The 24,137-nt window shown below is 34.4% G+C and overlaps 1 protein-coding gene and 1 pseudogene across 3 annotated transcripts in view; one reads left to right on the top strand and one right to left on the bottom strand.

The window, feature by feature from the left end:
- LOC143230190 (CCR4-NOT transcription complex subunit 7-like) overlaps positions 1–3,426 on the top strand; it is a 28,479-nt pseudogene extending 25,053 nt beyond the window's left edge. Inside the window, exon 7 of the transcript XR_013016275.1 lies at positions 2,424–3,426. The product of XR_013016275.1 is annotated as a CCR4-NOT transcription complex subunit 7-like (transcript). The remainder of the gene's footprint in view (positions 1–2,423) is intronic.
- A 1,205-nt stretch (positions 3,427–4,631) lies between these two features.
- LOC143230187 (calpain-15-like) overlaps positions 4,632–24,137 on the bottom strand; it is a 54,872-nt gene continuing 35,366 nt past the window's right edge. For both annotated transcript variants that reach the window (XM_076463315.1, XM_076463314.1), the window contains 3 exons: positions 23,357–23,502; positions 14,336–14,514; positions 4,632–9,395 (listed from right to left, as the gene is read on the bottom strand). In XM_076463315.1, coding sequence (XP_076319430.1) covers positions 9,218–9,395; positions 14,336–14,514; positions 23,357–23,502 — 503 coding nt within the window. In that variant the 3' untranslated portion in view covers positions 4,632–9,217. The remainder of the gene's footprint in view (positions 9,396–14,335; positions 14,515–23,356; positions 23,503–24,137) is intronic.

Below are 24,137 nucleotides of genomic sequence, written 5' to 3'. Positions count from 1 at the left end.
TCCTTTTGGCCTTCGCATCCAGGCACAATTGGATGAATTGGGTCTGTCTTTGGATAACATTGCAAAATCCACTGGCCAGCCCATCCCACCATGGCTTTTTACAGTACCCAAATGTGACGTTTCTTTAAGTCATCTGAGAAAGGCAGATACTCCCGATTGGAAGTACTGTCTTATATTTACTGAACATCTTTTGAACAATCTTTCTATTCCAATTTATACGGATGGTTCCAAATCAGGTAACTCTGTGGGCTCTGTCATGGTTTGGTAGTTGCATGCAGAATCCCCTCTTCAGCTTCTGTGTTCACTGCTGAACTGTATGCCATATCTCTTGCCCTGGATCATATTGAAGCTAAGCAGTACTCTAACTGCACTATTTATACTGACTCACTTAGTTCTTTACTGGCCCTGAAATTGCTTCTTGTTGGCTCACACCCTGTTCTCACTGATATTCAAAACCGACTGGCCCATTTTTCATTAACATCTACTTCTGTCCAGTTTTTCTGGATACCAGGCCATGTTGGTATTCGTGGGAACGAGCTTGCAGACACGGCAGCTAAATCTGTCTGCTCTGGAACTATCACCACTCTGCCTATTCCATACATGGACTGTGGTCCTGTATTCAAGGCTCGGCTCCGTGTCTGCTGGCAGTCGACTTGGAGTGAGCAATGGGATAACAAGCTTTTCCAAATTAAACCCTATATTGAACTTTGGCCGTCTTGTTACCATAAGGATCGGAAAGAGAAAGTTGTTCTAACTAGACTACACATTTGTCACAGTTTTTTAACTCATCGTTTTCTTTTATCTGGAACTGATGCACCAGTGTGTAGTTTGTGTAACACTCAAATCACTGTAAGCCACATTTTACTTTCCTGCCATCGTTACGACTCTCAACGACGGCACTATTTTAAACATGTTTTGTCCCAGAGTTTGTCTGTAACATTTGACAGTGTTATTGGTGTTGGTGACACTGTTCACCTTGATAAAGTTTTTAGTTTTTTAATGGCCATTAATGGTCATTTAAGTGTTTGATATTTATTCATTACACCTTTTTATTGTGGTTCTCTTTTAAGAGTCTCAATCTCTCTAGTTCAGTTTGACATTGTAAAATGGCCAGAACATTAAATAACTCGACACCAGGACTGGAAAGGCCAACTTCAGGTGACTAATGCTGCTGTCTGAACTACCCGTTAGTTGTCCTGGCGAGTTGTTATTTCAATTTTTCTGCACGTCTTTAAAACTTTTATTACTTTACTTTTTGATACTGGCCATTGTGACATATAACCCGGAACCAGGACTGGAAAGGCCAACTTCAGGTGACTGACGGTGGTTCTTGTACTTACCTGTTAGTCTTCCTGGTGGGTTATGATCATTACCATTCTGCTACAGGAAGTCCTTTACAACTTCTCTTACTCTGCTTTCTCTCTTAACATTGTAGACTAGGTGTCAACATTGGTTTTATACTTTTTCTGTTTATCAATGATGTTTTGTTTTACCTTCATTTCCTTTTATTTCTTTTACTACATTTAATTTATTTTACCTGACGTTTGGTGCAGATAGCCTAGCTGCTTTGTGCCATAAAACACTAAATCAACCGACCTGTAAACTCTGGAGACTGTAGTGTGTGAAAATCTCAGGAGGTCAGGAGTTTCTGAGATGCTGGAACCACAACGTCTGGCACCAACAATCATTCCACAGTGAAAGTTACGTAGATCACACGTTCCCCATTCTAATGTTTAGTCAAACAACAATGAACTTCATGACTATTTCTGCATGTTTATATATTGAGTTTCAGCTGTATGATTCACTGTTTGTGTTAAAGAGCAGGTGTACCTAATAAAGTGGTCACTGAGTGTAATTCTGGATGTGTAATGTAAATCTTTATGGCTTACATTATTATTTCTGGCTGATTTAAATTGTTAGTCACGTTTGTTACAGTTTCTTTACATCTCAAGTGATAGTATAGTGTGTTGAAGCAAAAATAGGTTGCTTTTCAGGCATTCTTTGTGAATTGAAGTTGTAGCGTATATTGTCTCCTTGATAAATTAGAAGTTTCTAATTCTAAGACTGACTTAACTGTAGCATGAATGGATGTATCCTATAATTCTACTGCTACTTTCTGCATTTACTGTTTCACTTTTCAACATTTCGTTTGATTGGGGTATTTGTGCTACTAGGTTACAAAATAATGTTCAATAAGTAGAAGACATCTTGCTGACAGGCTTGTGGTTATCTTGAACTTTATGTAGAAGGTATCCTTGGGTAGTGTTAAAAATAAGACAAAGCAGGTTTGAACTAGGAGGGTTATCAAATTGTTTATTCATTATATTGACCAGTATTTGAAGGAACAAGAGATAGTATTTGGGGCCGTACTCTGTATGTATCGATGTATCAGAGGTAAGGCTGTTTTGACTTATTATTAACAGATGTTTTTTGAAGATAACATCGACGATGACAAATACTGTGGCCACTTGTATGGACTGGGAACATCCTACGTTATCAACGGAACTGCCTACCAAGAAGAGGAACAGGTTTCCAACAGCCCTGCTTCCTGACACCACTCTATTGCACTTGGATTAGTTCAAAGTCCTCATAACAGTAAGCGTATTACCATCTTTGCTTGTTTTGTACGTTTCACTTTGTGATGTCTTTCTCTTGGATCTTTTGGGATTGTTGCCTAATGTTAATTATTGATGTGGGTTCTTTTTTTTTTCTTGTTTGATAGACCCTGTCATTTGCCAACATCATTGTTTCTCTGTCTATTTATTGACTAATTGATTTCTACATGTAGTGGAAAATCATATGTAATTTAGGATATTTTAACAAATATATAATAGTCTGGTCAGGGAATCTGATTAGATTCAGTGTTTTGAGTAGAACTTGTATTTTTACAGATAGTTTTCTTAAAAACTGTTATTAGTACAAACACTTAAGTGGTAAATAAAACAATTCTGTTTTGTGTTTAATTCTTGAAAACTGTTATTAGTACAAACACTTAAGTGGTAAATAAAACAATTCTGTTTTGTGTTTAATTCTTGAACGGTTTCATGTAGGTGGTGCTTGTGTCACTAATTCTGACGTTTAATAAACAAGGTAAATTTTTCTCAGTTTTGGTTCTATTTTCATGAGACAATTTCCCTCAAGCAGATAATCATCTTAAACTGTTACAAATGTTGAAATTTAATTACTCTGTGATAAAGTAGGCTTAGTGCTGATGGTTAGAATGAAAGAAATGTATATTTTCTGTTTTTCAGTTGAAGTAGCAAGTGTAAAAACGTTTTCATTTTCAAGAGTGAACAAAATTTACTAGTTCACAGGTTCATATTATAGACTGTAGTACAGAGCCAATTTTTGTGTGTATTGTGATGGAACTCTTGAATGAAACTGTTAAAAGATTTTTCTGGATGTAAATAAAATGTGTATGTGGAAGTGAAGGATTAATTATTTTCAGTATCTGAATCCACAGTAAACTTTACCATCTCCTGCTATAGTATCCTTTAAAGTAATGGAAATGTTAATACAGGGTAATTTAGTTAACATTTTAGTTAACAGAGGACACCAGTATCACTCAGAATATCTTGTATTTCCTAGCCGATTCATCAGTTTCCTTGTAAGCGTGAAATCATTCCTTATGACAGCATGATACAATAGGAATAAAAGCTTGGCTACCATTGGCAGTTTTAGATATCAAGGAACACTGAGGCTTCAACACTGTCATAGTACTATTTTATATGGTAACACAAGTCTTGGCAAATGACCCAGATTGGGGAAGTAATATTGAATGTAATTTACTATGTGTATATACACTGATTGTTTTTAGTAAAATATGAAAGGAGGTTAGTACACACAAACTACGATGGTTTACAAAGATATTTGTACTTAAATTTTCTCTTTGAACTAGCAGTGTCAGTCTGATGGATTATAGTGCAAGGTAATGTTACAGTTTGTATACTATCTGGAACTTCTGAAAGGCATGTCTACAGTATTTCTATTTTGTTTTTGGTATTTACTTTACCATGAATGGCACTATGTATATTGAACCTCACTTTTACACATGTAGCTAATGGAAAGCTGCAGGGACCATTGGTGTACCTTAATGTGAGGCCTTCTGTAGTAGAAAATACACTGAAAGGCTATTGGTAAAGTATGTGGTCACAAGATAGAGCATGACTGGATGTGACAAGGCCCTAAAACCTTTTTAATATAAACACCTGATAAATTCTTGAATGTCATTCCGTGTATAAACAAAACTTATACTTACTGATTTAACAAGTATCTTAGCAATGAATTCATAGTCTAAAAGATGAAACTGATGCTAGAACATTACTAAGTCACTAATATTATTTCTTTCAAGTAGGAGAAAATATCAGCCTTTGACACAACACAAACTTAGATGATAAAAATATTTGTCATATCTCACGTGGTTTGACATATCAAAATAACCTTGTGTATTTCTTTCAAGTGAGTTACTATTAACAGTAATATGGCATTTAAATTGAATTTGTAGTAATTTTTTGTGTAAAATACACTCAACTTTCATTTTTCCTTTACACTTTTAACTTGATTATCAGGAGATTCAGGAAAACTGGTACACTCAGTTTGTGCTTCATCACTAAAGAAAGAAAACAGGCTGATGAGAGTTTAGAAACTTTATTATATCAGTACTTGAGAGCAAACAGCCCATATTTTCACACATAACTTGAGAGTTCCTTTATAGAAAGGTCATTCACAAAGTATTTTTTTTTAGTAGTAATATGTGCTATTTGTAGAACAGTTTTACCTCAGACCTGCCGTGTAAGACATATTCGACTATTATCGATGCTTCCTGTAAACTGATGAGAAAAGACCACATAATATCATGAATCTGTGATTCCTTCTAATGCAGTATATACAACCATCACAATCCTTTATTTACAGTTGATACACATCCTATTCAAATTAAAAATTGAATGCCAATAAGCTAACAGTGTACTTGACTACTCGATGTATCCTACAATCTTACAATACTGAGTGAGATGATTGTATTGTAACCACATTGGTTGTCTTTTGACCATTTGCAATATAAAAAACTTGTAATTGAGAATTAAACGTTTTTAAAAGACTATATATATAAATGAAGAAAAGCTTGGTACTAATGCCTTTAAGGCATGTTGTAAAAACACTTCAGAATTTTTGACAGTTTATTAGCCTAATTCATATAATTACTACTATTCCAGAAGGCACTCAAAACTGACACTGTTAAAACTACTTGAACTGTATAACTTCTGAACATTAAAGAAACTGTGCAGTGATTAATGTTGTTAAGTTTATTGAAACTGTTTCTATAAAGAATAAAATGTGTGAAAAATTATATTTTTAAATTATCATTGTAGTTTTGAATACTTACCTAAACCAGAAACAGAGGTTTATTGTAACTACATGTGTAATGGAATTCAAGGATAGAGCCTGTTGGATCGTTCCAACCATGTTGACAGTAACAAGGTGGATGGGAGTCATCTGGAGACAATCGGTGTAAACACAAGGTTGGATAGTAACAACCATGTAGACAGTAACAAGCTGGATGGAAGTCATCTGGATACAATGGGTGTAAACACAAGGTTGGATAGTAACAAGCTGTATGAATCATCTGGAGACAATGGGTATAAACACAACGTTGGAGAGTAACCAACTGGAAGGGTGTCACCTGAAGACAATGGGTGTAAACACAAGGTTGGATAGTAACAACCATGTAGACAGTAACAAGCTGTATGAGTCATCTGGAGACAATGGGTATAAACACAAAGTTGGAGAGTAACCAACTGGAAGGGTGTCACCTGGAGACAATGGTGTAAACACAAGGTTGGATAGTAACAACCATGTAGACAGTAACAAGCTGTATGAGTCATCTGGAGACAATGGGTATAAACACAAAGTTGGAGAGTAACCAACTGGAAGGGTGTCACCTGGAGACAATGGGTGTAAACACAAGGTTGGATAGTAACAACCATGTAGACAGTAACAAGCTGGATGAGTCATCTGGAGACAATGGGTATAAACACAAAGTTGGAGAGGGTGTCACCTGGAGACAATGGGTGTTTTGTAAACACAAGGTTGGATAGTAACAACCATTTAGAGAGTAACAAACTGGATGGGTGTCACCTGGAGACAAGGGGTATAAACACACAGTTGAGTAGTAACAACTATGTACACAGTAACAAGCTGGAAACAACAGGTATAAACACAATTTTTACTGTGAAAGGACCACACAAAATGCAGTAACTTGTATTATCAGTTAATTGTGATATTTTTAGAAGATGTATACTGGTTCTGTCTAGAAAGTAATGTATTACATTAATTTTGATACATACATATATCAGGTACAATAACAAAGGTGAAGTAATTTGGCTGTAATAACAGAATTTTGAAGAAGCAGATAACCAATAATGGACATAAAATACATTATAATGAAAAACCTACAAAAGTTACTTGTAGCAGTTAATCTGTGGTTTTTATTCTACCTAACATAATGTAATATGACTAGACTATTTTGTAATAGTCACAAATGTTTCTTTCATATGACTCTAAACCCAGATACACGTATAAATAAGCAGGACTCAATGAACATACTTCAATAAGCCACTTCAGAGTTGTTCAGTAGACAATAATGACTATAATGTGTAAATGCCAGTCACATAATACATGATATATTTATCCCTATATTTAAATATCACGTGAAAAGTTCTGATCTAAAAGTCAATTGTTGAACATTGAAATTGATTTAATTTCTCATTGTGATCCTGAAGGTTAAAGAAATGTGGATTTCGTCATTGCAGGGAAATTGGATGACCACTACCACTTTTTTACACTTGTTTCTAAAGGTCAGTTTTGTAAATTCCAATAAGTTGATATTTATTGAATTCCTTCTTGGAAATTAAGTGGAGGAAAAACAGTTATATGAACTTTACATAAAATAAGTAATTTATTACTGGAGTAACAAGATATTTTATATCATAAATATACTGAATGTTCTGGTTAGATTTCATAGAAAGTATTATTTGTTAAATTACTAACTCTGGGTCATCTACAACTGTTTTAAAAAAAATTTAAATCTCAAGTCTGTGATTATTTTCACTCTCTGAGACTGTGAACATTCCTAACAAACAGAGGTTGAACCCCAAAGTGTTTGTAGTCAAATGGTTCATTATCAAACATTTCCTACAATATTAAATTAAAAGTGCATTTTGTTATTCAAGAACTTTAAAGATGCAGTCTTAAAGTTTTCAGAGAAGAGAAAAACAATTTGTTTTACAAATATATTACCAGGCTTTGTGCAAATTAACACTAAGCTATTTGCACTCACTATACCCTGAATGTAATGTTAACTGATGTTAGCTACACAGTGGACTACCTATATTCTGTCCCCAATGAGAATCAAATCCTGGATTTTACCATAAATGTACTATTGACACACCAGGGGAACTAGAATAACGTATCTTATCTCAGTTTAATAGAATGATAGTGATGTAATACAATTTACTTTTATATTTTATATAATTCAGGATATGATAACATTGTAAAAAAACAGCTGACAAAAAGATCTTAGTGTTTACAATATGTTTGCATACAAGAATGGTATGCTTATGGCATATATATAATAGATTTCTGTTATTTAACTGAATTATGATACTAAAATACACAAACTTAATACAGTTCAAAAATACTTTTGTCCCTAATTTAGTCTAACACTAGGTTGTTAACTTCCACACCAAGAACCCCTTCTAAAGGACATCTCAACAATTATAGTGTCAGGTTACAGAACATCTGAGAAACAGGATAAGACAAGTGACTTAATAAGAAATGGAGTAAGCCAGGTTACAGAGCATCTGAGAAACAGTATAAGACAAGTGATTTTATAAGAAATGGAGTAAGTCAGGTTCCAGAACATCTGAGAAACAGTATAAAACAAGTGACTTAATAAGAAATGGAGTAAGTCAGGTTACAGAGCATCTGAGAAACAGTATAAGACAAGTGACTTTATAAGAAATGGAGTAAGTCAGGTTACAGAACATCTGAGAAACAGTATAAAACAAGTGACTTAATAAGGAATGGAGTAAGTTAGGTTACAGAGCATCTGAGAAACAGTATAAAACAAGTGACTTAATAAGGAATGGAGTAAGTTAGGTTACAGAGCATCTGAGAAACAGTATAAAACAAGTGACTTAAGAAAACGTTACATAAGTAAAGATCACAAATTACATACAACAGTAAAAACTGTTAACTTGGGTTCTTGGCTGTCCATTTTGTAAACTACATAAATTCTGTAAACTAAAGACAACCAAGAATTAAAAAACAATGCAGGAAATAAGTCACTGCACTGTTGGGGGTTAAATACTGGTGTATTTTCTGTGAGGCAGAAACTTTTAAGAAATTACACCAATAAGCACCACATAGTGAAATACTGAACAAAACAGTTTTTAAATACTGGCTTAGTGACAAGTAAAACAATACAAACAAAACAACAGCAAATGTTGGACTAAAGACTCGGTAGATATGTATCCACAATTACAAAATAACACAGTCATAGAAACGTAACAAACTCTAACCTAAAGAACTTCTCAGTTAACTTAATCAAATTCTGCACATTACAAACAACTTACTTGATGTGAAAACTGATTATGTATAATATACAGTATGGTACAGCTCTAAGTATATATTATCTTGTCACACAATTAAAATATAATTATCATTTAAAGCCCATCAATGTCTTCTTTTCCCTTTGGCTCCAACTTTTACAATTAATTGTACATACCAGTCTCCTAATGAAAACTTTTCTTTGCTAATATACAAGCTCTTATAGTCAGTTTCTATGAAATTCAAGTTCCTCAGAAGTCAATCTCACATATTAAAATAATCAATTGTGATACAAAACTCAAGTACTGTACATATTTCTTAACAGGACTTAACTTTTCTTTTTTAAAGAGTGTAGTAAAGCAAGATGAGAATGATTGATTTCAGGAAGATTTTTTTTCTGAAAAGGATTGCTTGTATTAAAACTTAAAACCATCAGTTTGGTTTAATTGTCAACTATTCATTGATGGTTGTATGAATACCTCATTCTGATGAGCAAGTATGTAGATCTTTGGTAAGACAAATGACTATGGTAACTACGGATAAAAACTGAGGTCATGGTTAACAAAATTAACAAATATCAAACGTGCTTTCTGACTAGAAATGCTCAGGTTTAAAGAGGTCGAGGGGCATGCAGTCCAAAGACTTTCTGATCAATTGCAGGAATGTGGTTTGTTCCAGGCGGTCCCCAGTCATGTAATCCTCCGGAAGATGAGACACGGTGAGTCAGTCTGTGGGCAATGGAGAACCCACCACTTCCTTCAAGCTGGGTCAAAACTATGATTACTTGCCTAGAAGAAAGTAAAGAAACTGTTGTAGCTCCAAAACAAAAAGAAAATCATTTAATCTCAAGTAATTATCACTATGTGTAAGAACTTTACAGTTCCACTGATGTGAAAGACAGACATACCACTTGTGTATCTTGTAGTTAAAACATGGTAGTTTCACTAATATGAAATACAGACCTACTATTTTGTATATCTTGTAGTTAAAACCTTGTAGTTTCACTGATGTGAAAAACAGACCTATCACTTTGTATATCTTGTAGTTAAAACCTTGTATTTCCACTAATGTGAAAGACAGACATATCACTTTGTATATCTTGTAGTTAAAACCTTGTATTTCCACTGATGTGAAAGACAGACATACCACTTGTGTATCTTGTAGTTAAAACATGGTAGTTTCACTAATATGAAATACAGACCTACTATTTTGTATATCTTGTAGTTCCACTAATGTGAAAGACAGACCTATCACTTGTATTTCTTGTAATCTTGTACTTCCACTGATGTGAAAGACAGACATATCACTTTGTATTCCACTAATGTGAAAGACAGACCTACCACTTTGTATATCTTGTAGTTAAAACCTTGTATTTCCACTAATGTGAAAGACAGACCTACCACTTTGTATATCTTGTAGTTAAAACCTTGTATTTCCACTAATGTGAAAGACAGACCTACCACTTTGTATATCTTGTAGTTAAAACCTTGTATTTCCACTAATGTGAAAGACAGACCTACCACTTTGTATATCTTGTAGTTAAAACCTTGTATTTCCACTAATGTGAAAGACAGACCTACCACTTTGTATATCTTGTAGTTAAAACCTTGTATTTCCACTAATGTGAAAGACAGACCTACCACTTTGTATATCTTGTAGTTAAAACCTTGTAGTTCCACTAATGTGAAAGACAGACCTACCACTTTGTATATCTTGTAGTTAAAACCTTGTATTTCCACTAATGTGAAAGACAGACCTACCACTTTGTATATCTTGTAGTTAAAACCTTGTATTTCCACTAATGTGAAAGACAGACCTACCACTTTGTATATCTTGTAGTTAAAACCTTGTATTTCCACTAATGTGAAAGACAGACCTATCACTTGTATTTCTTGTAATCTTGTACTTCCACTGATGTGAAAGACAGACATATCACTTTGTATATCTTGCAGTTAAAACCTTGTATTTCCACTAATGTGAAAGACAGACATACCACTTTGTATATCTTGTAGTTAAAACCTTGTATTTCCACTAATGTGAAAGACAGACCTATCACTTGTATTTCTTGTAATCTTGTACTTCCACTGATGTGAAAGACAGACATATCACTTTGTATATCTTGCAGTTAAAACCTTGTATTTCCACTAATGTGAAAGACTGACCTACCACTTTGTATATCTTGTAGTTAAAACCTTGTATTTCCACTAATGTGAAAGACAGACCTACCACTTTGTATATCTTGCAGTTAAAACCTTGTATTTCCACTAATGTGAAAGACAGACCTATCACTTTGTATATCTTGTAGTTAAAACCTTGTAGTTCCACTAATGTGAAAGACAGACCTACCACTTTGTATATCTTGCAGTTAAAACCTTGTAGTTCCACTAATGTGAAAGACAGACCTATCACTTGTATTTCTTGTAATCTTGTACTTCCACTGATGTGAAAGACAGACCTATCACTTTGTATATCTTGTAGTTAAAACCTTATAGTCCCACTGAAGTGAAAGAGAGACATACAACTTTGTATATCTTGTAGTCAGAACCTTATGCTTGCTATTTAAGTATAAAAGAACATGATGTGGTACCTCCAATAATATAATGGTCTAAGGGAGTATGATCTATAATTAATATTTTTCACATAAACAGCTGAGAAAGAAGCCACATTCACACTGTCAAACTGATCATTACCAGTGAACCAAATGTGATCCATTCATTGAAGACAAGATTTTAAATTGTCATTAAACATTCTATCTGTGCTTAACTACATTCTTGTTACAGACTATAGGGTAGGTAAGTAGTGAACAGTACAGACTGTCAACTTTTGTATGACAGAATGATTTGACTGTCATTCATACAGTGCATCCAAGCATGCTAACCACAAGTCCAAATCTCAAGTAATGGTGAATGAGATACACCAATAATATTCATACAGTGAATCCAAGCATGCTAACCACAAGTCCAAATCTCAAGTCATGGTGAATGAGATACACCAGTAATATTCATACAGTGCATCCAAGCATGCTAACCACAAGTCCAAATCTCAAGTAATGGTGAATGAGATACACCAGTAATATTCATACAGTCAATCCAAGCATGCTAACCACAAGTCCAAATCTCAAGTCATGGTGAATGAGATACACCAGTAATATTCATACAGTGAACCCAAGCATGCTAACCACAAGTCCAAGTCTCAAGTAATGGTGAATGAGATACACCAGTAATATTCATACAGTGAATCCAAGCATGCTAACCACAAGTCCAAATCTCAAGTAATGGTGAATGAGATACACCAGTAATATTCATACAGTGAATCCAAGCATGCTAACCACAAGTCCAAATCTCAAGTCATGGTGAATGAGATACACCAGTAATATTCATACAGTGAATCCAAGCATGCTAACCACAAGTCCAAATCTCAAGTCATGGTGAATGAGATACACCAGTAATATTCACACAGTGAATCCAAGCATGCTAACCACAAGTCCCAATCTCAAGTCATGGTGAATGAGATACACCAGTAATATTCACACAGTGAATCCAAGCATGCTAACCACAAGTCCCAATCTCAAGTCATGGTGAATGAGATACACCAGTAATATTCACACAGTGAATCCAAGCATGCTAACCACAAGTCCAAGTCTCAAGTAATGGTGAATGAGATACACCAGTAATATTCATACAGTGAATCCAAGCATGCTAACCACAAGTCCAAGTCTCAAGTAATGGTGAATGAGATACACCAGTAATATTCATACAGTGAATCCAAGCATGCTAACCACAAGTCCAAATCTCAAGTAATGGTGAATGAGATACACCAGTAATATTCACACAGTGAATCCAAGCATGCTAACCACAAGTCCAAGTCTCAAGTAATGGTGAATGAGATACACCAGTAATATTCACACAGTGAATCCAAGCATGCTAACCACAAGTCCAAGTCTCAAGTAATGGTGAATGAGATACACCAGTAATATTCACACAGTGAATCCAAGCATGCTAACCACAAGTCCAAGTCTCAAGTAATGGTGAATGAGATACACCAGTAATATTCACACAGTGAATCCAAGCATGCTAACCACAAGTCCAAGTCTCAAGTAATGGTGAATGAGATACACCAGTAATATTCACACAGTGAATCCAAGCATGCTAACCACAAGTCCAAATCTCAAGTAATGGTGAATGAGATACACCAGTAATATTCATACAGTGAATCCAAGCATGCTAACCACAAGTCCAAGTCTCAAGTAATGGTGAATGAGATACACCAGTAATATTCACACAGTGAATCCAAGCATGCTAACCACAAGTCCAAGTCTCAAGTAATGGTGAATGAGATACACCAGTAATATTCATACAGTGAATCCAAGCATGCTAACCACAAGTCCCAATCTCAAGTCATGGTGAATGAGATACACCAGTAATATTCATACAGTGAATCCAAGCATGCTAACCACAAGTCCCAATCTCAAGTCATGGTGAATGAGATACACCAGTAATATTCACACAGTGAATCCAAGCATGCTAACCACAAGTCCAAGTCTCAAGTAATGGTGAATGAGATACACCAGTAATATTCACACAGTGAATCCAAGCATGCTAACCACAAGTCCAAGTCTCAAGTAATGGTGAATGAGATACACCAGTAATATTCATACAGTGAATCCAAGCATGCTAACCACAAGTCCCAATCTCAAGTAATGGTGAATGAGATACACCAGTAATATTCATTCAGTGAATCCAAGCATGCTAACCACAAGTCCAAATCTCAAGTAATGGTGAATGAGATACACCAGTAATATTCACACAGTGAATCCAAGCATGGTAATCACAAGTCCAAATCTCAAGTCATGGTGAATGAGATACACCAGTAATATTCATACAGTGAATCCAAGCATGGTAACCACAAGTCCAAATCTCAAGTCATGGTGAATGAGATACAATCAGAAATAATTTTTATATTTATACGAAATCCACTTTCAGTATTAAATTTCCACTCATCTCTAGTAGATTACAAACGATGTGCAGTATTTAAGTACCTACATGACTTTCACACATCTAAATATCTGAATTTAGTATAGATGTTACTAAATCATGTATACATAAATATTTACTTTTAAATGTTTCCAAAATAATCTTAATAATAAAAGTTTACCAATTAAAAATGAATTAAAAGTAAGAGATATTCAATTTACTAAACAGTACAAAGTTAACAGTGAATTAATAACATATCAGGCTGTTGTATATGAAATGTTAGATTTTAACGTGCAAATTTGAAATTCTCGAAGATGAGAAACCCACTTAAAATAAAAACGTATTCTCAAAACCAATACCAGCCATCTTAAAAACACAAATTTGAAACTTGGTTTCTAGTGACTGAAAGAGAAACATTATTGTAAATTTCTCTGAATAATATAGTGTATTGTCTGGTACATTTCATGGTTGTTCTTATTTCAGAAACTAAATAATATTTACATTACATTTACTCACGATGTACTCTCCTGTCCAATATGTAGGCGAATGACTTGGAACTATGTGTTTTATGTCATACTCAACAAACATTCTATACTCTGTTACCTCCAGTTTTCATGTAAACTTACTGTGAAAATGGTTTAATGAGGAGATTTTTTGTTACAAATAACACTTTGAATATGATTTCACCTTCTATACTATGTCTGGAACTAACGTTTCCATTAGTTTCACCAGTGGCAACAGTTTGCTATCCCTACCTGTGAAGGGGTGGTATACTGTCTACAGTACGGAGTGTGGCTCGGGTTGACACAACGTTGATGCTTTCCGAACAATCACAGATCACTTGAATACACCTGTCAGGCAAACGGTTTTCTAAAACTACCACCAGTCCAGCCCAACCTTTGGTGAGGTAATATGCTGTCATCCCCTCTCTTCCCTACATTTAGATATTTCAAGTCTGAAAATACCTCTTCAAAAATAGTTATACTCTATATTAAGTACACTGAGAATTAGTATTAACTCATATCAACCTAAGATTATATATAATCAGTATCATGGTTGTTGAGGGTAGTGACAAAAATAACATCAAAATCTTCACTTAGTCTAGTGTGTAAAGTTCCACATACAGTAAAGGAAGTAATTACTACATCAATAACTAATAGCATCAGTTACACGTTGATTGTTTGCTATGAATGATTCTCATCCAACCATTAGTTACACGTTGTTTCCTATGAATGATTCTCATCCAACCATTAATTACACGTTGAATGCTTACTATGAATGATTCTCATCCAACCATTGATTGTTTCCTAGGAATGATTCTCATCCAACCATTAGTTACATGTTGATTGTTTGCTATGAATAATTCTCATCCAACCATTGGTTACACGTTGATTGCTTACTATGAATGATTCTCATCCAACCATTAATTGTTTACTATGAATGATTCTCATCCAACCATTAGTTACATGTTGATTGTTTCCTAGGAATAATTCTCATCCAACCATTGATTGTTTACTATGAATGATTCTCATCCAACCATTGGTTACACGTTGATTGCTTACTATGAATGATTCTCATCCAACCATTGATTGTTTACTATGAATGATTCTCATCCAACCATTGATTGTTTACTATGAATGATTCTCATCCAACCATTAGTTACACGTTGATTGTTTGCTACGAATGATTCTCATCCAACCATTAGTTACACGTTGATTGCTTACTATGAATGATTCTCATCCAACAATAAGTTACACGTTGATTGTTTGCTAGGAATGATTCTCATCCAACCATTAGTTACACGTTGATTGTTTACTATGAATGATTCTCATCCAACCATTAGTTACACGTTGATTGTTTACTATGAATGATTCTCATCCAACCGTTAGTTACACGTTGATTGCTTACTACAAATTATTCTCATCCAACCGTTAGTTACACGTTGATTGTTTCCTAGGAATGATTCTCATCCAACCATAAGTTACACGTTGATTGCTTACTATGAATGATCCTCATCCAACCGTTAGTTACACGTTGATTGTTTACTATGAATGATTCTCATCCAACTGTTAGTTACACGTTGATTGCTTACTACAAATTATTCTCATCCAACCGTTAGTTACACGTTGATTGTTTCCTAGGAATGATTCTCATCCAACCATAAGTTACACGTTGATTGCTTACTATGAATGATTCTCATCCAACCATTAATTACACGTTGATTGCTTACTATGAATGATTCTCATCCAACCATTGATTGTTTCCTAGGAATGATTCTCATCCAACCATTAGTTACATGTTGATTGTTTGCTGTGAATGATTCTCATCCAACCATTGGTTACACGTTGATTGCTTACTATGAATGATTCTCATCCAACCATTGATTGTTTACTATGAATGATTCTCATCCAACCATTGGTTACACGTTGATTGCTTACTATGAATGATTCTCATCCAACCATTGATTGTTTACTATGAATGATTCTCATCCAACCATTAGTTACACGTTGATTGCTTACTATGAATGATTCTCATCCAACCATAAGTTACACGTTGATTGTTTGCTAGGAATGATTCTCATCCAACCATTAGTTACACGTTGATTGTTTACTATGAATGATTCTCATCCAACCATTAGTTACACGTTGATTGTTTACTATGAATGATTCTCATCCAACCGTTAGTTACACGTTGATTGCTTACTACAAATTATTCTCATCCAACCGTTAGTTACACGTTGATTGTTTCCTAGGAATGATTCTCATCCAACCATAAGTTACATGTTGATTGCTTGCTATGAATGATCCTCATCCAACCATTAGTTACACGTTGATTGTTTACTATGAATGATTCTCATCCAACCGTTAGTTACACGTTGATTGTTTACTATGAATGATTCTCATCCAACCGTTAGTTACACGTTGATTGCTTACTACAAATTATTCTCATCCAACCGTTAGTTACACGTTGATTGTTTCCTAGGAATGATTCTCATCCAACCATAAGTTACACGTTGATTGCTTACTATGAATGATTCTCATCCAACCATTAATTACACGTTGATTGCTTACTATGAATGATTCTCATCCAACCATTGATTGTTTCCTAGGAATGATTCTCATCCAACCATTAGTTACATGTTGATTGTTTGCTATGAATGATTCTCATCCAACCATTGGTTACACGTTGATTGCTTACTATGAATGATTCTCATCCAACCATTGATTGTTTACTATGAATGATTCTCATCCAACCATTAGTTACATGTTGATTGTTTCCTAGGAATGATTCTCATCCAACCATTGATTGTTTACTATGAATGATTCTCATCCAACCATTGATTGTTTACTATGAATGATTCTCATCCAACCATTGGTTACACGTTGATTGCTTACTATGAATGATTCTCATCCAACCATTGATTGTTTACTATGAATGATTCTCATCCAACCATTAATTACACGTTGATTGTTTGCTACGAATGATTCTCATCCAACCATTAGTTACACGTTGATTGCTTACTATGAATGATTCTCATCCAACCATAAGTTACACGTTGATTGTTTGCTAGAATGATTCTCATCCAACCATTAGTTACACGTTGATTGTTTACTATGAATGATTCTCATCCAACTATTAGTTACACGTTGATTGTTTACTATGAATGATTCTCATCCAACCGTTAGTTACACGTTGATTGCTTACTACAAATGATTCTCATCCAACCGTTAGTTACACGTTGATTGCTTACTACAAATTATTCTCATCCAACCGTTAGTTACACGTTGATTGTTTCCTAGGAATGATTCTCATCCAACCATAAGTTACACGTTGATTGCTTACTATGAATGATTCTCATCCAACCATTAATTACACGTTGATTGCTTACTATGAATGATTCTCATCCAACCATTGATTGTTTCCTAGGAATGATTCTCATCCAACCATTAGTTACATGTTGATTGTTTGCTATGAATGATTCTCATCCAACCATTGGTTACACGTTGATTGCTTACTATGAATGATTCTCATCCAACCATTGATTGTTTACTATGAATGATTCTCATCCAACCATTGGTTACACGTTGATTGCTTACTATGAATGATTCTCATCCAACCATTGATTGTTTACTATGAATGATTCTCATCCAACCATTAGTTACACGTTGATTGCTTACTATGAATGATTCTCATCCAACCATAAGTTACACGTTGATTGTTTGCTAGGAATGATTCTCATCCAACCATTAGTTACACGTTGATTGTTTACTATGAATGATTCTCATCCAACCATTAGTTACACATTGATTGTTTACTATGAATGATTCTCATCCAACCGTTAGTTACACGTTGATTGCTTACTACAAATTATTCTCATCCAACCGTTAGTTACACGTTGATTGTTTCCTAGGAATGATTCTCATCCAACCATAAGTTACATGTTGATTGCTTGCTATGAATGATCCTCATCCAACCATTAGTTACACGTTGATTGTTTACTATGAATGATTCTCATCCAACCGTTAGTTACACGTTGATTGTTTACTATGAATGATTCTCATCCAACCGTTAGTTACACGTTGATTGCTTACTACAAATTATTCTCATCCAACCGTTAGTTACACGTTGATTGCTTACTACAAATTATTCTCATCCAACCGTTAGTTACACGTTGATTGTTTCCTAGGAATGATTCTCATCCAACCATAAGTTACATGTTGATTGCTTGCTATGAATGATCCTCATCCAACCATTAGTTACACGTTGATTGTTTACTATGAATGATTCTCATCCAACCGTTAGTTACACGTTGATTGTTTACTATGAATGATTCTCATCCAACCGTTAGTTACACGTTGATTGCTTACTACAAATTATTCTCATCCAACCGTTAGTTACACGTTGATTGCTTACTACAAATTATTCTCATCCAACCGTTAGTTACACGTTGATTGTTTCCTAGGAATGATTCTCATCCAACCATAAGTTACACGTTGATTGCTTACTATGAATGATTCTCATCCAACCATTAATTACACATTGATTGCTTACTATGAATGATTCTCATCCAACCATTGATTGTTTCCTAGGAATGATTCTCATCCAACCATTAGTTACATGTTGATTGTTTGCTATGAATGATTCTCATCCAACCATTGGTTACACGTTGATTGCTTACTATGAATGATTCTCATCCAACCATTGATTGTTTACTATGAATGATTCTCATCCAACCATTAGTTACATGTTGATTGTTTCCTAGGAATGATTCTCATCCAACCATTGATTGTTTACTATGAATGATTCTCATCCAACCATTGATTGTTTACTATGAATGATTCTCATCCAACCATTGGTTACACGTTGATTGCTTACTATGAATGATTCTCATCCAACCATTGATTGTTTACTATGAATGATTCTCATCCAACCATTAATTACACGTTGATTGTTTGCTACGAATGATTCTCATCCAACCATTAGTTACACGTTGATTGCTTACTATGAATGATTCTCATCCAACCATAAGTTACACGTTGATTGTTTGCTAGGAATGATTCTCATCCAACCATTAGTTACACGTTGATTGTTTACTATGAATGATTCTCATCCAACTATTAGTTACACGTTGATTGTTTACTATGAATGATTCTCATCCAACCGTTAGTTACACGTTGATTGCTTACTACAAATGATTCTCATCCAACCGTTAGTTACACGTTGATTGCTTACTACAAATTATTCTCATCCAACCGTTAGTTACACGTTGATTGTTTCCTAGGAATGATTCTCATCCAACCATAAGTTACACGTTGATTGCTTACTATGAATGATCCTCATCCAACCATTAGTTACACGTTGATTGTTTACTATGAATGATTCTCATCCAACCGTTAGTTACACGTTGATTGCTTACTATGAATGATTCTCATCCAACCATTGATTGTTTACTATGAATGATTCTCATCCAACCATTGGTTACACGTTGATTGCTTACTATGAATGATTCTCATCCAACCATTGATTGTTTACTATGAATGATTCTCATCCAACCATTAGTTACACGTTGATTGCTTACTATGAATGATTCTCATCCAACCATAAGTTACACGTTGATTGTTTGCTAGGAATGATTCTCATCCAACCATTAGTTACACGTTGATTGTTTACTATGAATGATTCTCATCCAACCATTAGTTACACGTTGATTGTTTACTATGAATGATTCTCATCCAACCGTTAGTTACACGTTGATTGCTTACTACAAATTATTCTCATCCAACCGTTAGTTACACGTTGATTGTTTCCTAGGAATGATTCTCATCCAACCATAAGTTACATGTTGATTGCTTGCTATGAATGATCCTCATCCAACCATTAGTTACACGTTGATTGTTTACTATGAATGATTCTCATCCAACCGTTAGTTACACGTTGATTGTTTACTATGAATGATTCTCATCCAACCGTTAGTTACCGTTGATTGCTTACTACAAATTATTCTCATCCAACCGTTAGTTACACGTTGATTGTTTCCTAGGAATGATTCTCATCCAACCATAAGTTACACGTTGATTGCTTACTATGAATGATTCTCATCCAACCATTAATTACACGTTGATTGCTTACTATGAATGATTCTCATCCAACCATTGATTGTTTCCTAGGAATGATTCTCATCCAACCATTAGTTACATGTTGATTGTTTGCTATGAATGATTCTCATCCAACCATTGGTTACACGTTGATTGCTTACTATGAATGATTCTCATCCAACCATTGATTGTTTACTATGAATGATTCTCATCCAACCATTAGTTACATGTTGATTGTTTCCTAGGAATGATTCTCATCCAACCATTGATTGTTTACTATGAATGATTCTCATCCAACCATTGATTGTTTACTATGAATGATTCTCATCCAACCATTGGTTACACGTTGATTGCTTACTATGAATGATTCTCATCCAACCATTGATTGTTTACTATGAATGATTCTCATCCAACCATTAATTACACGTTGATTGTTTGCTACGAATGATTCTCATCCAACCATTAGTTACACGTTGATTGCTTACTATGAATGATTCTCATCCAACCATAAGTTACACGTTGATTGTTTGCTAGGAATGATTCTCATCCAACCATTAGTTACACGTTGATTGTTTACTATGAATGATTCTCATCCAACTATTAGTTACACGTTGATTGTTTACTATGAATGATTCTCATCCAACCGTTAGTTACACGTTGATTGCTTACTACAAATGATTCTCATCCAACCGTTAGTTACACGTTGATTGCTTACTACAAATTATTCTCATCCAACCGTTAGTTACACGTTGATTGTTTCCTAGGAATGATTCTCATCCAACCATAAGTTACACGTTGATTGCTTACTATGAATGATCCTCATCCAACCATTAGTTACACGTTGATTGTTTACTATGAATGATTCTCATCCAACCGTTAGTTACACGTTGATTGTTTGCTAGGAATGATTCTCATCCAACCATAAGTTACACGTTGATTGCTTCCTATGAATGATTCTCATCCAACCATTGATTGTTTACTATGAATGATTCTCATCCAACCATAAGTTACACGTTGATTGGTTACTATGAATGATTCTCATCCAACCATAAGTTACACGTTGATTGCTTCCTATGAATGATTCTCATTCAACCATTAGTTACACGTTGATTGCTTACTATGAATGATTCTCATTCAACCATTAGTTACACGTTGATTGCTTACTATGAATGATTCTCATTCAACCATTAGTTACACGTTGATTGTTTACTATGAATGATTCTCATCCAACCATTAGTTACACGTTGATTGCTTACTATGAATGATTCTCATTCAACCATTAGTTACACGTTGATTGCTTACTATGAATGATTCTCATTCAACCATTAGTTACACGTTGATTGCTTACTATGAATGATTCTCATTCAACCATTAGTTACACGTTGATTGCTTACTATGAATGATTCTCATTCAACCATTAGTTACACGTTGATTGCTTACTATGAATGATTCTCATCCAACCATTAGTTACACGTTGATTGCTTACTATGAATGATTCTCATCCAACCATTGATTGTTTACTATGAATGATTCTCATCCAACCATTGGTTACACGTTGATTGCTTACTATGAATGATTCTCATCCAACCATTGATTGTTTACTATGAATGATTCTCATCCAACCATTAATTACACGTTGATTGTTTGCTACGAATGATTCTCATCCAACCATTAGTTACACGTTGATTGCTTGCTATGAATGATTCTCATCCAACCATAAGTTACACGTTGATTGTTTGCTAGGAATGATTCTCATCCAACCATTAGTTACACGTTGATTGTTTGCTAGGAATGATTCTCATCCAACCATTAGTTACACGTTGATTGTTTACTATGAATGATTCTCATCCAACTATTAGTTACACGTTGATTGTTTACTATGAATGATTCTCATCCAACCGTTAGTTACACGTTGATTGCTTACTACAAATGATTCTCATCCAACCGTTAGTTACACGTTGATTGCTTACTACAAATTATTCTCATCCAACCGTTAGTTACACGTTGATTGTTTCCTAGGAATGATTCTCATCCAACCATAAGTTACACGTTGATTGCTTACTATGAATGATCCTCATCCAACCATTAGTTACACGTTGATTGTTTACTATGAATGATTCTCATCCAACCGTTAGTTACACGTTGATTGTTTGCTAGGAATGATTCTCATCCAACCATAAGTTACACGTTGATTGCTTCCTATGAATGATTCTCATCCAACCATTGATTGTTTACTATGAATGATTCTCATCCAACCCTAAGTTACACGTTGATTGGTTACTATGAATGATTCTCATCCAACCATAAGTTACACGTTGATTGCTTCCTATGAATGATTCTCATTCAACCATTAGTTACACGTTGATTGCTTACTATGAATGATTCTCATTCAACCATTAGTTACACGTTGATTGCTTACTATGAATGATTCTCATTCAACCATTAGTTACACGTTGATTGTTTACTATGAATGATTCTCATCCAACCATTAGTTACACGTTGATTGCTTACTATGAATGATTCTCATTCAACCATTAGTTACACGTTGATTGCTTACTATGAATGATTCTCATTCAACCATTAGTTACACGTTGATTGCTTACTATGAATGATTCTCATTCAACCATTAGTTACACGTTGATTGCTTACTATGAATGATTCTCATTCAACCATTAGTTACACGTTGATTGCTTACTATGAATGATTCTCATTCAACCATTAGTTACACGTTGATTGCTTACTATGAATGATTCTCATCCAACCGTTAGTTACATATCTAAGAATTATAAGGTGTTTGGTATTAACTGGTAGATGTAAATGAGGAAATATGAAGTAGTTAAATTTACCCAATGTAATAAACAGATGAAAACCTTTGGTTACATTAACTAGTACAACGGTTCCAAAAAACACACCTCAAAGGATCTGTGAAGGCTGAAAAATACGTTTATGTTCCACCTGGTAAAACATAACTTTATGGTCTTTAATACTTTCTTACCAAGTAAGAAAAAGCAACGAGGCACTTGAGAAGTCGTTTTAAAGTGAAAACAGTTATCAGAACTTCATGTAAACTGATTAAATGACAAACACCCACTAAACATGTGAAACCTAAAACAGTATCTTGGATCTCTTGTTCTTATAAGTACTGAAATTCATTCATTCTATTAAAGATTAAACTCTTACTTCATGCCTTTGACCTTTAGATACTGTTAGATTGATGATTGAATCTGCCAATATGTGAGCACTTGGAATAACTGTTTCAACCAGTAATCTTTTAGAGCTGTGGATGGCCAACAGGAACTTTGGATACTGTTCAACACAACTGAAACCTGGTGAACAAACAACACGTTACTAACAGCATTAAACAGAACTTGGTAAACTACGTAATACAACTAAAACCTGGTAAATGAACAACACGTTACTAACAACATTAAACAGAAACTTGGTATAATATGTAACGCAATTAAAACTTGGTAAATGAACAACATGTTACTAACAACATTAAACAGGAACTTGGTATACTATGTGACACAATTAAAACATGTTAAAGGAACAACGTGTTACTAACAACATTAAACAGAACTTGGTATATATATGTAAAACTGGCTGGTATATTTTTCTCTACAAGTGGGTTTTTTCATCATCACAGAGAACTTGGTATATATATGTAAAACTGGCTGGTATATTTTTCTCTACAAGTGGGTTTTTTCATCATCACAGAGAACTTGGTATACTATGTAACACAATTAAAACTTGGTAAATGAACAACATGTTACTAACAACATTAAACAGGAACTTGGTATACTATGTAACACAATTAAAACTTGGTAAATGAACAACAATTTACTAACAACATTAAACAGGAACTTGGTATACTATGTAACACAATTAAAACTTGGTAAATGAACAACAATTTACTAACAACATTAAACAGGAACTTGGTATACTATGTAACACAATTAAA

The sequence above is a fragment of the Tachypleus tridentatus genome, chromosome 10 (genome assembly GCF_004210375.1).
Source record: "Tachypleus tridentatus isolate NWPU-2018 chromosome 10, ASM421037v1, whole genome shotgun sequence".
Lineage (NCBI taxonomy): Eukaryota > Metazoa > Arthropoda > Merostomata > Xiphosura > Limulidae > Tachypleus > Tachypleus tridentatus.
Note: the sequence above shows the minus strand (reverse complement) of the source record. Positions and strands in the feature narration are given on the sequence as shown.